The sequence below is a fragment of the Epinephelus moara genome, chromosome 5 (assembly GCF_006386435.1).
Source record: "Epinephelus moara isolate mb chromosome 5, YSFRI_EMoa_1.0, whole genome shotgun sequence".
Classification (NCBI taxonomy): Eukaryota; Metazoa; Chordata; class Actinopteri; order Perciformes; family Serranidae; genus Epinephelus; species Epinephelus moara.
The window spans coordinates 39,378,220-39,395,377 of NC_065510.1; the positions used below are offsets into that span (position 1 = coordinate 39,378,220).

At 41.8% G+C, this 17,158-nt stretch overlaps 1 protein-coding gene across 1 annotated transcript; it reads left to right on the forward strand.

Annotated features, from left to right (window-relative positions):
• The first annotated feature begins 274 nt into the window (after window positions 1–274).
• Window positions 275–16,626, forward strand: ptpn9b (protein tyrosine phosphatase non-receptor type 9b). The gene is made up of 13 exons (XM_050044504.1): window positions 275–371; window positions 3,373–3,516; window positions 5,728–5,817; window positions 6,081–6,205; window positions 6,389–6,494; window positions 6,628–6,738; window positions 7,552–8,477; window positions 8,652–8,748; window positions 9,608–9,677; window positions 12,173–12,251; window positions 12,392–12,542; window positions 12,884–13,091; window positions 13,873–16,626. The coding sequence occupies exons 1-13, from the start codon at window positions 339–341 to the stop codon at window positions 14,094–14,096; spliced, it is 2,364 nt and encodes a 787-aa protein (XP_049900461.1). The 5' UTR covers window positions 275–338; the 3' UTR covers window positions 14,097–16,626.
• Window positions 16,627–17,158: the final 532 nt, after the last annotated feature.

A 17,158-nucleotide genomic window follows, 5' to 3' on the forward strand; every position in this document is an offset into this window, starting at 1 on the left:
AATTCAGTTAATGAACTATAAATAGTAACATCAATGAATAAATGCAGTTTATGAATTGTCAGTAAGCTGCAGTGATAAATACAGATTTTGAAATGTGAAAAAATGCAATGATTAAATGAGTTAATTACTGTTAGCAATAAAATATTCTAAATGAATGCTAACATCTGTGGACAAATGCAGTTTATGAATTGTCAGTAGTAAACTGCATTGATAAATACGGTGTACAATCTGTGGCTGAGTGAATGCATGTGGGCGGGGCTTGTGTCTCTGTCTCGGGGTGTAGGGCGTGAGCGAGCGGCTGGTGGGCGCGCCCGCTGCGACGTTGCGGAGGCTTCAAGATGGCGGAAGCCCTGACAACTCAGGAGCAGCTGGTAAGGGTGTCTTTACGGATTTTTTCCTCATAACCCCATCACTTTCTACGTGTTCACATGTCACCTTCAGTTTCTTCTCTAACCGGCGGTTTTTTTCATATATTTTGTCACGGTGATTGTACTTGGAAACGATGTGGTGTAGTAAACAGCCCTGGCCCGTTCGTACTCTCCTGAGCCGATTGACTCCGGTGTGACTGACAGCAGTTAGCATGTGTGTTAGCATGATGGCGTTTGCTAGTAGTAGTAGGGACCACTTAACCGGCAGTGTATCAGGAATACTTGCTCCGCTGATAACCTAGCTTTACATGGACCACATAAAAATCTTCATATCGCTAATGTTAACAAACGATACGTTACCAATGGTTTGCCACATACATGTGGCTCGTAGTATCTTAAACGCTATCGTTAGCCATCCAGCTGCCACATGTAACCTAGCCGCTGGCTAATGCTAATAGCTATTGTTGACTTGCAGGGAATTTCCTCGACAGCTATCTTGATAGACGTAAAAAAACACGTTGGACCGAGTGTGAAGGTTAAAAATGACCAAACACTAATTGCTTTAAGTGTTGGTTGCCATAATGTTCCATGACACAGGCAGACCAAGATCATGACTCTCATCGTACAACGCGAGTGTTTGCTATGAGCCAACTAGCTCGCTGTGTCCTGCCTATCAGATTTACGGTCGCGTATTCACAGAAGTGATCCTCCGGTTCCTAGCATTGTTGTTGCCATCACTTTCTAGTAAAGGGGGTGGGCCTGACTTTGATGGCAAACATCAAATGTCACGCAGCAATTCTGGTGACAGTTTCATTTCATGCTACGTGTTTTATCTTTATCAAGCATTCTCAAGGTTATCTGATCTGTAAGCGGGGCATGCTTGTGCTGCTCACCAGAGCTGCCGATTTGTTTCTTCACTGCTAACATCACTTTACCAGATCTAGTAACGCCACTCGATTAACCGCTGCGAGGACACTTGCTGTTCAAAATTTTTGTAGTTTTAGCTCGGTGGTGAAGTCAACGACTTGTTGCCTTTCCTTGGGTTAGCCCCACCGAGGCTAGGCGACCATCCTGGTGCTGGTGTTCAGCTACTGGTGGTAGCATATCCAAAAGGTGTGATTTAAAGGTACCTTCTCTGACTTGTGCCCCAAATCCGAAAGGTTTATTTCAGTTTACTGTTGGCCATTTACAAACACGTCTTGGCAAAACCAACAGTGATTTAGGGAAAAGAATATATAAGGAAGAGTACCTTCAAATTACACATTACTTGATAAAAAAAATGGTGAATGATGACACAACAAACTACCAGGAACTGAATGCCAACTTGAGGGGTGTCAAGGGCACTAGATAGTACATTCTGATGCAATCGTGTGTCTGATTCGATCTCTTTCTTCTCTTGACATGATCGAAATGTCAGGACTAGGTGAGGGTTTCTCGAACATGGGTGTGTATTCGCAACATCAATGTGTCCAGTCGCAGCCTTGCACTTAGTCGGCTCAGAAGTCTTTTTAAGTCCAGGTGTTGTGACTTGATAAACAACCGAATATGCATTATTTTTTGTAGACTCATTGTTGCACTGACAGCATGATCCCACACATGCATGTCAGGGTATTCCATAGTGTAACAATGCAGGGGTTGTGCCACCTCTGCTGACATCTTGAAAAATTACATATTTCCCATTGTTGTTAATAAATTACCAGTATCTATGGAGTTGTTCCAATTCCAATATCCGAAATACGTCCAATACTGCCTAAAATGCTGGATTGGGCATTGGCAAGTACATGATTCAATGCATCAGTCCAATACCACATGAGTTATTAATAAACGTTAAAGTAGTTTCACACCCAGATAAAACAACGGTTTTCCCGGAAGTGGAAATCAGTTATTCTTCGCTACTCTGAGACAGCAGCCTACACAGCAAGTTGTGCTTTGCAGCCACTGGCAACTACTGTTTTTGAGAGTGGTGAAGAAGAATTGATTTCTGGGAAAAAGTGTTACATTAGCCGTTAGCAAAATCCCAGGAATTTGGCAATGTGTTACACTGCTTAAAATAAAGATCAATGGCAGTCTCCATATGTATTTGTTCATGTTTTACATGGGTTTTAACCTGAGCCATGCCATACAACAATGGGAGCAATCATTTCACATCCATACAGAGTTAGTGGTATACAGCTGTTCACTGTTGTTGTTGTTGTTGTTTTAACCGAATGGTATTGGATCAGTACACAAGTTTAGGTATTGGATTCTATATCAGGAAAGAAAAATGGTACTGGAACATCTCTAACATATTAAAAAATAACATTCAGGTAAAAAAGGAACTGGAGTGCTGTTTATTTCACACAGCAACTGCAATGAGTGTGTCTGTGTTTTGCCGTCATCTAATGACACAACTGATCATGAGACAAGATGCATCACAGTCTGGGTGCATCTTGTTACCGCATCTGCAAAACATTTCATAGAGAAACCCTATGTACGGATGAATATTTCACGTGACATCTGCTTTCTTCTTCTTCGTCCTATGAGAGGGTAGATTCAAATTTTGTACATAGCTGATCAGTTAATCTGAAGTGCCCATCTTAGACTCTCCTTGTACTGGTTACATTTTTGGAGGACAGATGCAGCTTACTTGAGTGACAACAAGCTGACTGTTGTCTCCTGGCATTTGAGTGCTCTCATCCTCGGCATCTTCCAGGGGCACAGCCTGCTGCTGCCTGCCATCTGTATCACACATTTTTGTAACTTTGGCAGGGAAAGAGCTACAAAGCTGAGGGGGCTGACAGACTCATGCATTCTCTTTGTCATGTCAGTTGTCATCTTCTTTCTGTCATCTTTTTTTCTTTGCTATCGGTCTACTCCCTAAATTCTAAGTCTTTGATGTTTATTTCAGCAGTTTCTCCTCCTCTGGGTATTCCCCTTCTGCGCAGACTTCTTTTGCTTTCATCTCACCTCTCACACCTACAACCTCACCCCTTTTCTTCCATCTCCTCTCTCATGTTTGTCTCAGGCTGTGGAGGAGTTCCTGGGTGAGGTGCGTAGCAGGGAGCAGCCTCACAGCGCTGGGCTCGTGTCCCAACCAACAGCTGTAAAGTTTCTTATGGCCCGCAAGTTTGACGTCTCCAGAGCCATCGACCTCTTCCAAGCATACAAGGTACAGCAGTGCTTTGATTGGCGACAAAACTGAGATGACTATTCACTTTCTCTATTATCATCATGACACCGTAGGTCTTAAGTGGGGCTAAAAGATCTGGGGAAGATGTTCAATTGCAAGTTTTCTGACCTGACCTTTTCCTAATATTGTGATTTGAATTGTGAAAAATTTCTTTAAGTCTGTTTGGTGATAAACAGTATTAAATTCATAAGTTGGTATCAATTATCACAAATGTTGCTTGTTTGTAAATGAATTGTCTCGCATAGCCAGACCTGTCTCATGCTATTACAGGGCTGGAGAAAGGTCTGGCTGAACACATCACCGTTCTGCACTAGGGATGCATGAGACTGGATTTTTTGCCGATATCCAATATGTCAATATGTAACAACTCATTTGCCCGATAACAGATACCCAATTTTAGTGATCATCAAGTCTCTTCTGTAGTGGAATTAACATCATATTATGCATGCATACTCTTGTCGTGATGGCCGACCAGCAGATGGAGACATGAAATACATTGTATTGTATGTAATATTCATTCATTGTGCAAAATAAGAAAAAGCACGTTGGCCAATTCTGATAGTATAGAATATTGGCTGATACCGATGATATTATTGTGCATCCCTATTCTGCACAAAGGAAAAAACACTCTGGGTTGTTTTTATTTCTTGTAACCAATCACAACCACCTTGCGAGGATGCATAAATGATTAAATAAATAGTGTCTGGAGGGAGCTTGTTTTGGTGGAAAGGTGATTGCAGCCATTAAAATGGTAAAATCCCCTTTAACAAAAAGGCCACATTAATGAAAGACGTTTTAACGTATAGGTTGCTTGCTCAGACATTTTTGTTGTGTCACACACAGCATTTAAACAAAGTTTGGATATAGATTTGGCTGTGTGAGACTAGTTTTACACAGCAACCAGGATTTTGAAAACAGTAACACACAGAAAGCATGTTACTGTCTGAGATAGATGGCCCATAGTCTACATCCTGTGAGCCAGACCAGTAAATGAAAGGAATGAGATAATTTGATGTGGTTGCTTGCTGCTGTTAAGTGTTTGCTCACAGTGTAAAAGTTTTGATATCTGACTGACAACCCTCAATGACATGTTGACAGCTCTCCACTGTAGCAGCAAACAAGTCGTAAACCATGTCCTGTTATAACAGGTTGTAATTCGGCTCTGAATAACAATGTTTTATTCAAAACTGAATAGCAGCATGCTTTGCTGTGCGTGTGGGGAAGTCAGACCACTGAGGCTTCACTGCAGATGTATACAGGAGGGGGAAAACATATCACAAACACCCACAAAATCTAATTAGGATAACACTACAGAATCCCAGCAACAAACACAACCCTTTTCTCAATAATGTGTCAAGATACGCTGAGATTTTTTGAGGCTGCACTTTGTAGTAATTTTCTAATGTAGGTTGAGAATGAAGTCAGACGGGTAAAGACAGGGATATCATGTACTGACGCTGAGTGACGAACCTGTCAGTCTAGGTGTCATTCTCTTCTGCAAATTCTGATTTAATACTTTTTCTCTATGTCTCGTGAAACTCTTGTGGTTTCATTTCTCATATCAATGGTTCCTTTGGCAACAGGAACAATCCCTTTTTGTTCTGGTTACATGTTTAACACACAGTTGCTGAAGACAAAAATTTAGCTTAGACTGGTTGTTAGTCGTTACAGAGACAGACACGGACAGAGCGACAGGTACCACAGCTGCGCAAAGACATTTCAGAGAATGCTAAGTTAACATTAGCTAATATTTGATTAAAAAAAAAATCAGTATTTGCTAAACTGAAGGCAAATTACTCCCTAAGAGAACCAGCCTTGCCGGTTAGGCACCAAGAGTTGCCACTGGGATGAACCACAGACAGTCTAATGGACTAACTAGCTTACTGCTACTTCCACTATCTCACTGGAAGTTGTGCACATAATTATTTCTACAGTAGTGCCCTCAGAAATAAGGTGGATAAGGGGGATCAAAATAACATGAAACCATAGAAATAGCATGCCATTCCATTGCTTTTTCTGTGCATTAACCTTAAAGGCACAATCCACAACAAAGCACAAAAGTGTTGGTTTACAGCAGCAGACTATGAAATTCAATTAAATGTCCTTTTTGATGCTGTTTTACACACTGTTTTAGCTGCAAGTTCATGTCTTTCCCTTCCCTCTTGTCTCTGCATCATGTATAAAAATTAGAACACAAGAATCAAAGAGGGCATCATCAATATCAACCCTGACGAGGAGCCGCTACGCTCTGAGTTGCTGAGCGGCAAATTCACAGTCCTGGTGAGTACTAAAGCAATTGTGAGCCACACTTTAGGATACAGGCTACACAGAAAATGTTGGTCATTTAAAAAGAGTTTTGTGTGTACGTGCATGTCACTCTGCACGTGTATGCTTGCTTTTGTGTCCCTTTATGAATAGAGATGAAGTAACAGATGCAAATGTGCATGTCCATAGTCAGATCTGCCCTTCTCACACATTGCATACAATGGAAGTACAATGACTTTGCATTGATGTATATGATAACCCGCTAATTTTCCTACCAGCCTGGCCGAGATGCAAAGGGTGCCGCTCTAGCGCTCTTCACTGCCCGTCTCCATCGGCCAGACGTCACCACCCACAAAGCTGTGCTGCAGGCCATCATCTATCAGCTGGACAAAGCCATAGAGAGGTGATGTCCTAATACATACAACTTTATTTTTGCACTTTACCCTGTTGTTGTAGTATGGAGTATTGCCTTATTTTAAGTTTCTCTCAGGTATGTTTTATAAAGTTGTATGTATATCTTATGGCAAGCTTCTTTTGACCCTCTTCCTCTGCTTTTAATTTGAAAATTTTGTTCACTTCTCCCCAGTATACAAACTCAAAGAGACGGACTCATATTTATCTACGACATGACCAACTCCAGCTATGGTAACTTTGACTATGAGCTCTGTGTCAAGATCCTCAATTTGCTCAAGGTAAATAAATATACAGGAATATCCTCCATTGCTCTTAACTGCTTGCCTTTAAGTTTTTGGTGTCAAAACTGTGTCTGTGAAATTATAAAAATCCTCTTCAACATTTTCTCTGTCTGATGTTTATATTTTCCAGGGGGCGTTTCCAGCTCGTCTAAAATGTGTCTTCATTGTGTCATCACCTCTTTGGTTTCGTGCACCTTTCGCGGTCCTTCGCCTATTTGTGCGCGAGAAGCTGAGAGAGCGGGTACGAACATCTGTTTTCAGTTGTTTAATGTAGGGATTGTGAAATTGGGGGCAATACAATGTTTTTTTGTTGTTGTTTATTTTGTTTTTGTTGTTACTTATTCCCGCCATTGTGTTGGGGCATCGGTAGCGTAGTGGATAGTGCCGGCGCCCCATGCACAGAGGCGATGCCTCACTGCAGCGGTCGCAGGTTCGATTCCGGCTTGCAACCCTTTGCTGCATGTCACCCCCCCCCCACTCTCTCTCTTTTTTCCACACAGATAGGCTCAGATTGTTAGTATAATTATCCCACAACATAACGGAAAGGAGAAATGAATGTCTGTGTTTACCTTTAGCTGGATTCAGACATGTTCCTCTGCCTGTTGCAATTTTAGTATATGTGCTGCCGAAGTAACACTGCTCCCTCTCTCTCCTCGTCCGCTCTTCAATTTCAATGAGCTCTGCATCCTTGTACGTCTGTGTACATGTTGATAGTGAGTTTACTGTGTTCTTTCATACTGAAGGAATCCTGGGGAAGATCTCTGTTTGTCCCTGATATGTTTTCTGTCGTCCCCAGGATGACCGTATGCAATTAGTCTCAAGCCCTGCAGCCTGAGCAAAATTAATGTGGCACAACAGAAAAACATTGGCCACTGCCATCGATGAATGTCCTCTTATTTGCCGATAGGCCGCTGGCAGTCAACAAAGCGGATATCAGCCGATACCAATAATCAGCTGATAAATTTGTGCATCCCTAGTGTTATGTCGTAGTGTGTAAGATGTTTGGCTTTCATTGGTCATTTGAACTGTGTTTTCTTTCTTCTCCATTCGCCAGGTGTGCACAGTGAAAGCTCACGAGTTGGCCAGTCACATCCCAGTCTCCTCCCTCCCTGAACACCTGGGTGGGACATCCCAGTATAGCCACGTGGCTTGGATCCAGTCCTGTGTTAACACACACACAAACACTGTTCAGGGTGACACACAAGAACACGACACACACGACTGTGTGGGAAGCCTGCTGCGCTCCTACAGCTTAGAGTGCAGCAACACAAGCGCAGGCGCTACACTGTCCCACACCCATATAAACACACAGTTAGGTTCCGAGCTAGGCGTGGCTAACTCAAACTGCTACGATGATAGCAATGCTAACCCACACAATCACTGCGGTGTGGCGGAGGGCAGGACTCGAGGCCAAGGACAGTACCAGCAGAGCCCCCAGTCTGCTGTAAACAGGCCGCAGGGGAACCACCAACACTGGAACGGCTCGGCAGTGAGCGGGGCCAACATGGTTGTTAGTGGCTCGAGCCCCAATGCTAACATGAACGGTCGTGGCCGCCAAGCCCCTCCCCAGTCAGACACGCCCCCTGACACACCGCTTTCCCAGAAAGGTGATGGGGATGCGGTCGACGGAAAGGCAACAGACTCTGCCCACATGTCTCAGAATGATGACGTAAAGGAGGAGGAGGAAGAGGAGGAGGAGGAGGAGGATGGTGAGGGAGAGGAAGGGGTGCCTCCATTGCCTCAGAAATCTTTGCCCCGCCCTCCCCACCAGCCCTCCTCCCAGTCCCCGCCCCTGTCTTCATCATGGGGTCCCGATGATGAGGATAGCTGCATGGAGGCGTCTGTTCACATGCCAGAGCAGGGAGGCATGACGGTGCATGATCTGGTGGAACATGTGAAGAGAAAGAAGAAGAAGGGGATTTACCAGGAGTACGAGGAAATCCGGAAGGAGCCACCAGCAGGCACCTTTGACTACTCCAAGTAAGAGAATCTCTTTTTATCCCTCAGTGTGCTTCTGTGTCTCTGCCAGTTTCTTCCTTTATTTTCAGTTTCTCTGTACTAAGGTGAAGGAAAATGACGACACATCTGCCCACTATTTAAATCTGTCAATATTTCTGTAAATATTTCACATTGTACTCAATTCTGCCATTCCAGAAAACTGTCCAATCAGATAAAGAACAGGTACAGTGATGTTCTCTGCCTGGACCAGTCACGAGTGCGACTCTGCCAGCTCTGTGATGACGAGGATGAGGTAATGATAAAAACATTAGATTTCACTTCTCTCCTTCTTTCTCTTGTTTTAATGAATAATTTCATTCACAAATGTTCTCTAAAAGGTACTACTTTGTAGATGAAAGATGATGTTATGAATGTTTGCTGCCAACATCAGTCATAGAGGCCTCTGTTCCACCCTCTCATAAGAAGTATGTACTGGTTACGTCTTAGAGAATATAATGTTATATGTTGCATGCATTTAGTTGAGTCATTGGTGGAGGGCGCTGAGATGATTGTAAAAGATTGGCTGGAGACATAAATGTGGAAAATGGAAGTTGTATTAGCAGTTAAATTTCAACACTAACACTGGTGTGACAACTTTCGGGTCTGTTCTTTGTGATGTCTTCACCTGTTCTCATCTAACGGGTCTGGTATGTGTGACTGGAAAGTGAAATGCTTGGCAATATCATATGCTGTGGGTTTCATGTTGTTTAAAGGAAAGGCCTGCTTTTGGCAAAGGGGGTCTTATTTTTGTAAAATGAGCACAATGTTGTCATAAGTGATGCTAAAAATTGCCAAAACTATGAACATAAGTCCAGGTTGTTAAAAGTCCTTCAGACAAAATAAAAAGGTGGTATGACTTTGGAACAAATGTTGGTATTGGCAACAAGATGAATCTCAGGAACTGGAGAAACTTAATATTGACTGAGTGGATTCATATTGTGTATAAATTAACATTGTTTGACACTCCAGTCTACAGATTTAACCATTCATTGCAACTGAGTGACTGGCCTTAAAATAGGCCAATAGTAATGTTCAGTGTCCTCCTACAGGAGGCAGTAGATCCTAACCCATACCAGTAAGTCTCATACTGTTTTCCTCTGTGTGTTTTGCAGACATCAGATTACATTAATGCCAGTTTCATGGATGGGTACAAGAGGAATAATGCCTACATCGCAACTCAGGGTAAGCAGCTGTTGACACAACCTACGCTCCTACTTATGATAATATTTATAAAGTCCTTTACACCTTTTCTGCTCTAAGGTAGGGATGTTCCTAACGACTAATTTCCCTGATGTTTCAATTGAAGTTTAAACCTAGACTAGTTGACTAGTGTAAAATAAAAGAAAACACCCAGAAAACAAAGTTTAGCACAGTTTCATCTACAGACTGTTTCAAATCTGACAACATAAACATTCTAAATGGGTCCAAATGTATTTCCTGTTGCAATGTTTGTTAATGTAGCAGCTGATAAGGAAACTGTAAAAGAAGGAAAGGACAAGATGTCAGTGACAGCATTCAAATTTTGCAATGGAGCCAGGGTTTGGTGCCAGTTCTGTTGAAGTCAGTGGGGGCGGGCAACCCATCATGTCTTTGTTGTTTCACCTTTGACTGCGTTATCCTTCCGCAGGATTAAGAAAAACACACATTACATGATGCTGACTGACATTTTTTTTTTGTTATTGGTTTCCAAACTGATCATGACTCTGTCCATCAGCTACATACAGCTCAACTCAAGCCCCTGTTTGCTCCAAACTGCATAACAATACATGAACAAACAGGGCAGGTCTGACAGTTAAATGAAGTTATAACCAGATCAGTTTATTAATGGCTGTGATTATTATTCTGGCTGGACTCAAGAGTTAGGTAAATATCTTCAATGTCTTGCAATTTGCCTCAGTGATTTACATTCGCACTAACGTTAGTCATCTAATGTTAGCCTTTATTATGAGCTAGTGCGCACACTAGTCATAACAACACCTTTTTTAACACCTCTGAAGGATTATTTCTCATTGACGTTTACCATTTTATCTCCAAATAGATGTTGGTAGGCTGCCGGCTAGCATTAGTTAAACAAAATGCAAATGCTAACTTAGGTTATTGACAAACAAAATAACAAGTACCGTTAATTGATAAAAGTCCAAATTTATAGTAATTTAGCGATTAGCCTCACCTCCTGATTATATTAGGAAATATTATAGGGCTGGCTAATGTTAGCCTTCCTGAATATTAATAAATATCAACAACCGATTCAAGGTTGATTAGTTATTGTTAATCAAATACATGTAGCCTACAATACTACCTGCTACCAGCGGGTAGGTTAGCTGTCTTGGACCCAACAGGAGCTTGGACAGAGCCATGATCTGTGTGGAGACTAATAACAAGGAAAACAAATGTGCCCATTTAGATAAAAAGTGTCAGTCAACATCATATGATGTGTGTGTTTTTTTTAATTTGGTGGAAGGATTTTTCAGTTAAAGGCAAAACAACAAAGATATGATGGGCTAAAGTGTGATTCCGCTTCATAAACTAAAATAAAACTTGCACCACAGTCTGGCTTCAATCCAAAATTCAAACGCTGCCACTGACATCATTTCCTTTCCTTCTTTTATAGTTTTCTTGGTTGCTGACAGGAAGTAGACAGGGATCAGAGCTGTTGCCCTAGCAACAAAATAACAATGAAACCGTCCATAAGGCTAAACATAGGACAAAAAAATATTACATATATTTTAAGAGCCATTTGAAATCAATAATCACATTTTTTAGAAACCAAATCATGTTTAAAATGCAGCTGAAATGTGTAGCACTTTGCACCGCGCATGAACACTGCACATTATCGTACAAAACATGACGACAACTCACAAAATAAAATTTGAATAATAGCTTTTTATTTAGGCCACTGTGCGTCCAGACTTATCACTACTCAGAAACACAGTCACTCACGTGGTATCTCTCATGCATGAGTGTGCACACCAGCTCAGTGGCCTAGTAGTAGAGTGTCCACCCTGAGACTGGGAGGTCGTGGGTTCGATCCCCGCTGGGTCATACCAAAGACTATAAAAATGGGACCCATTGCCTCCCTGCTTGGCACTCAGCATCAGGGGTTGGAATTGGGGGGTTAGATCACCACATGATTCCCGAGCACGGCACCGCTGCTGCTCACTGCTGCTCACTGCTCCCTCAGGGGATGGGTCAAATGCGGAGAACAATCAGCGGAACTTTAATCTTTAATCTTTAAACACCAATTGGCAAACACATCCAGGCTTCTCAGGATCTTCCGTGTGCCAAACTAACAACATCCAACCGGCGCAAGTGTGTGAAGACTTGGACATACTTTGTGCGTCTGCAGACAGCTGCGGACTTGTCCTGGTCGTGCACATGCACACACTATCTGACAGCGCTTGTATGTGTTAGGGCGTGTGTGTGAAATGGAGAGAAAGGGAGAGTTTTCCATGATCAGAGCTGCTGTCTTACATGCCAATCCTCCCATTGTTTCTGGTTATTTCAATAATATGTTTAAACAACTAGTTTTCCCTGTGCTGACTAGCAAGGGTAGCAACGTTTGATCAGCCAGTCAACTAATCACACACACGCCTATTTCAGAACCTTCTCAGTCACCCTCGCCTCAGTAGAATACAATTTGGTGTTCCCATGACCTTATAGACTTTTTTGTCCTTCAGGTCCTTTGCCAAAAACTTTTGGTGACTTCTGGCGCATGGTGTGGGAACAGATGGTACTTATCATTGTCATGACCACCAGGTAAGACTCCTGCTACATCTGAGTTTTGAAATGTGTTAGAGATTTACAAAGGGTGTTTGTATACAGAAGTGGTTGTCCAAGTAGCAACTTGTCCTCAATGGGCTGATGATTAAAAAGATGTTTACCTCTGTGTGTCTCAGGGTGGTTGAGCGTGGGAGGGTCAAGTGCGGTCAGTACTGGCCTCTTGAGGAGGGCAGGACTGAGCAGTACGGATACTTCTTAGTTAGGAACACACACATCCAGGTGTTTCAGGACTTCAAACTCTCCCATCTTGAACTTTACAACACACAGGTAAGTCACACTGAATTCATTGGTATTTAAAAATTCTTAAACTAAGTCTGTTAATTTGAGGTAATAAAATGTTCTTTCTGATATCTTTAATATGAAGTATTTTTAATGGCATCAGAGGTGTTGAAATTTCTAATAAAAGAGAACTTGATATGACATTGCTGACTCCAGATTGAGTGTTTGCTTTGTCAGTGGAATCTCTTCCATGTTTAAGGTATCACTATTTCATGTAATTCGATGATCATACTTGGCATATTGGCCCACATGCTTGTACATGCCATTTCAAAAGAAAGAATCTGATATCTTTCTGTTTTCTTCTCTGAACCTTTGTGACCTATGATCAGTCTGGAGAGAGACGGGAGGTGTGCCACTACCTCTATGTCAGCTGGCCAGACTTCGGAGTACCCAAAAGTGCTTCTGCAATGTTGGACTTTCGTGAGCATGTACTTCAGAAGAGGGAGGCTGCAGTCCGGAGCCTGGGCTCTAGTTGGACGGGGCCTCCAGGGGGCCCCCCTGTGGTTGTGCACTGCAGTGCTGGCATTGGCCGCACAGGTAAACGCTTGCACCATTGTGCAGTTCAAATACTTCTGCAATACATTTAGTGGCCACTTCATTTGGTATACTGCTGTGTTTATACAAAGCCACATTCCTTTCAGTTATATGGCTTTGTGTTGACATACAGTGGTGGTGTTGCTGTAAAACTATATCAAATGAAAATTTTCAATACCAGCCAGTGCAGTACCTTAGAGTTTTAGTACGGATATGAAACGTTTTTTCTGGACACTTTTTATGAAAAATTTTGCTACAAACCCCTTTTTCATTTAACAAAGCAAGCCAAAGTTCCAAAATGTCAAATGTTGTATAAAGACAAGAGTTTGTACAAGAACTTCTAAAAATCTAAAACTGGTGAACTAATAATTGAAACCTCCCTAGAGCCCCTTTCCCACTGCACAAAAAACCCACCAACACCTGCTAACATCTGGCTTTTTAATGTAATGGGAAGGGTTACAATTGGCCCTCAATCAGCTCCAGCTCTGTTCTGCATTGATGGAAACACAACACCTGCGTGAACACGCTAATTTTAGCTCCTCTACCAGCAAGATGCAATGACGCACCACCACAAAATATCATCCGTCTCCACCCAAACAGCGTTCAACATCACAATAGCCTGCACTGAGTAGTCTGAATAGTCGGCTAATGTTTACTGACCTGTTCTCTGGCTGGCCGTGACATCAAACATGACACACCAAAAAACTCACAATTGACATTTTCTCATGTAACCTCTCCACCCTCATTCTGTTCATCTATGCTTCTCTCCCGTCCACCCGACCAGGCACGTTCTGTACACTGGACATCTGCCTGTCCCGGCTGGAGGACATCGCCACAGTAGATGTCCGTCAGACGGTGCGGCGGATGCGTACGCAGAGGGCTTTTAGCATCCAGACCTGGGACCAGTACTACTTCTGCTACACAGCAGTCATCGAGTATGCCCAGCGCCACGGGAAACTGAGCCCAGTGCAGTGGTCTGACTCGGACCTAGAGACTGACAGCGAGTGAGTGACACACGAAGGGACAGAAAAACGAATGGGATAGCCAACCTAAGCCGAAGTCATAGGAACGAAAGAGTGAGGAGTGACGTTTCAGAGAAGAGGAGGGAGATGACTCTTCTGCCATAAAAGAGAAGAGACAAAGGATGGAGATGTTGTTTTGGCTCCTGACGTAATGACACAGACTCCCACAGTCACTCTTTCGTCACATGAATGAATCGATGGAGGAGGTGAAGAGCTGGAGGAAAAAAATACAGGGAGTGGAGACTGTGTCACCGATTGAGCAAGCTGTCCTGCCAATTTCCGAGCCCCTTTTTATTTAGCAAACTACAGGGGGACTTGGCCTGCCCTGAACCTGTCTTGTTGACAAGAGAGTTGTACGAGTTGTAGCATTTTTATATTGACTTGCACATGAGGAATGACAAACTTGAACTGTACCCCTTGACACCCTCCAAACCCCAGTCTTTGTTCTTTTGTATTTCTTGTTCCTTTTCAACCCTGAACAAGTCTGTGATCACAGATAAAAAGTGAGGGGAATGAAAAGATGAAACTTGAAAACATTTTTTGTTTGTGTTTTTTTATTTTTTTGAGAGGAAATGGCTGTGTGTGAGCAAATGGTCGTAAGTGACAGTAGATCAGTGTGTGAGCCATTTAGTCCATTTCCGTTTTTTTTCCCTCCTTTTATTTTCCATGTCCTTTTTTTCTATGGTGCATTTTCTACGTGTGTTTCATATTTGTGCATATGTAGACTAACTTTTCAAAGCCAAAGTCCTCACCCTGAATGCTTGGATGTACTCCTTACTGAGATATTATAGACTGAAGCCCATGTATATTCTTGTAACATACATTTATACGTTATTGTGCATAATAACAACCTCTGAAAGAAGAGCAAAAAAAAACAACTTGTTTAATATAATTGACTTAACCGTGAGAAGAAATATCTATGTAGCGAGCCAGGCTATGACAAAATACAGAAAAGTGTTCTGGTATTAAAAACTGATATCGTATTACAAATCTGCGCGATTTGTCAGGTCTAACATCATCTTTACTGTCGGAGCGTTCTGATCGGACGATCTTAAGTAATTTGGCCTTAACTTGATTCACTGCCTCGTCGTTCTCAGACCTAAAACATACCTGAAACTGTAAACTTTTATTTCCCCTTTTGTTCTTCCCCTTTTTTGAATCTTACTCCCTCAATACCACAACTGTTATGTTTGATTCTCGAGGTATGTTCTGCCTCAGATAATTGTGCCTTCAAGTTTTCCTTAGCTTAATGTCTCGCTAGTATAGTAATAACACCCAAACTAGTGCACTTGAATAGTACACGCTGACTATGTATCACACAGGACACCCACATTTTGCCTAATATGGTCCTGTACATAGTACACTACTTCAGAATAACATGAAAGTAGTGAGTTATCTGGGACTAAGCTCTGGTTTGAGACATGGCTATTCTTTTATCATTTGACCTCAGGGGGTAATTCTAGTGTTTTTTGCCTAGTGTCAAAGATCCGTTTCTGGGTTTGCCTCTGGTAAATTATCATTTAAGAAAGAAACTATATCAACTTTATTTTGTATTTTTTACTGTATTGTATCCTACTATATTTATGTCTTTGTAAAACTTCTACAATATTGAAATCAGTGAATGTTGGTACGATGCTACAAAGAAAAACAAAACCAGTTATTGCATTTGATAAGCTGAACAAATCAGATGGGGAGTGAAATATATTTTTTGTTTTTCACGATGAAAAATTGGTGGAAAATGTCACTTGCCATTGTATTTTCAGAACTGACTTGTATAAATGGTGATTGTTCGATTCTAGGACAATAGGGGGGAGGGCGGGGGCGGCTAACGAGTATGTTTTTAGACAGCTTATTGTTAAACTCAGTAACAATTACATTAACGTCTTGTACTGTCTGGTACCCAATGCCAAGGACAAAGCAAAAAAGAGCTATCAAGAGAAAAAAAATTGCAAAAAAGACAAGCGGCTGCCATTTCAGTTCACAAAACCCCAGCTTGGTGTCTGTGAGTAAAAAAAATATAAAAATATCTATATATTTCGAATGGATTAAGGTTTATCAGCATGGAAAGCGAGCCTTGAATGTTTTTCGGGGTAATGGTGTCCGAACAATTTAGTCAGGACAGACATGGATGTTGTTGGTGAATGTGGACCCTGCATCCCTCAATGCCAAAGGCCCAGGCTCACCCTAAAGATTTTTTCCTATGACACATCCTCAACAGCCTACTAGCATGGACCTACCAGTGCAGCCTTGCATCCACGGACACAGAAAGACTCGGGAGCACCTCGGGAACATTACTAAAGATAATGTACAGACACAAAATGGGAGAGTGAGTATGTACAAGAGTCCCCATGCTATTTTTAATTTGTTGTATGAGAAACAGAGAATGCAACGTGCATTTGTCATTGGTGTTCATTTAATGTTTCTTTCTGTGCTTTAAGTTCTCGTGATTGAATTATGGCCTTTTACATGCTGTCAGCCCGGCGGTCCCATTAAAGCAACGGTATTACTATCTTGAATGAGTATGAAGCTAATGTGATCTCTTCTTGACTGAACAGTGTGGTGCATAGATTAAACGTGCAGCATGAACATGTCCACCATGTTTTCAAGCAAATCTTCACTTTCCGTTCAGAGTTTGTTTTTTCTGTCCCCCAATCAACACTCAACATAAGCACATATATGTTTGTTTCAGTAGACTATGATTTGTGCCTGACACCAATGAAGGGAACCCACAAACACTTTCTCAAGTACTGCACATTAAGTTTAAACTTGAGATACTTGTACTTTATATGAGTACTTTCATATGATACCCCTTTATACTTGCACTCTACTACATTTCAAGAAAAGTTTTTATTCTAACATTATTTGCCAGTTGTAGGTTACTAGTTACTTTAGAAATTAAAATTTTACATATGAAACACTTGATGAGATTATAAAATACACTCAAATGCATTACTTTGTTTATTTTGTCAGGTTTATATATTGCAATTACACATTTTCCAACAAATTGAGTCAAGTAATTCTCACAGACTAAAAGATACAGTTTTTAAA

Bases quoted from the DNA above. Each gene is read 5' to 3' on its own strand.
- ptpn9b (XM_050044504.1), top strand. From the start codon at position 339: ATGGCGGAAGCCCTGACAACTCAGGAGCAGCTG. The intron at 3,517-5,727 runs GTACAGCAGTGC...TATAAAAATTAG, and splicing joins ACCTCTTCCAAGCATACAAG to AACACAAGAATCAAAGAGGG. The intron at 12,252-12,391 runs GTAAGACTCCTG...TGTGTGTCTCAG, and splicing joins ATCATTGTCATGACCACCAG to GGTGGTTGAGCGTGGGAGGG.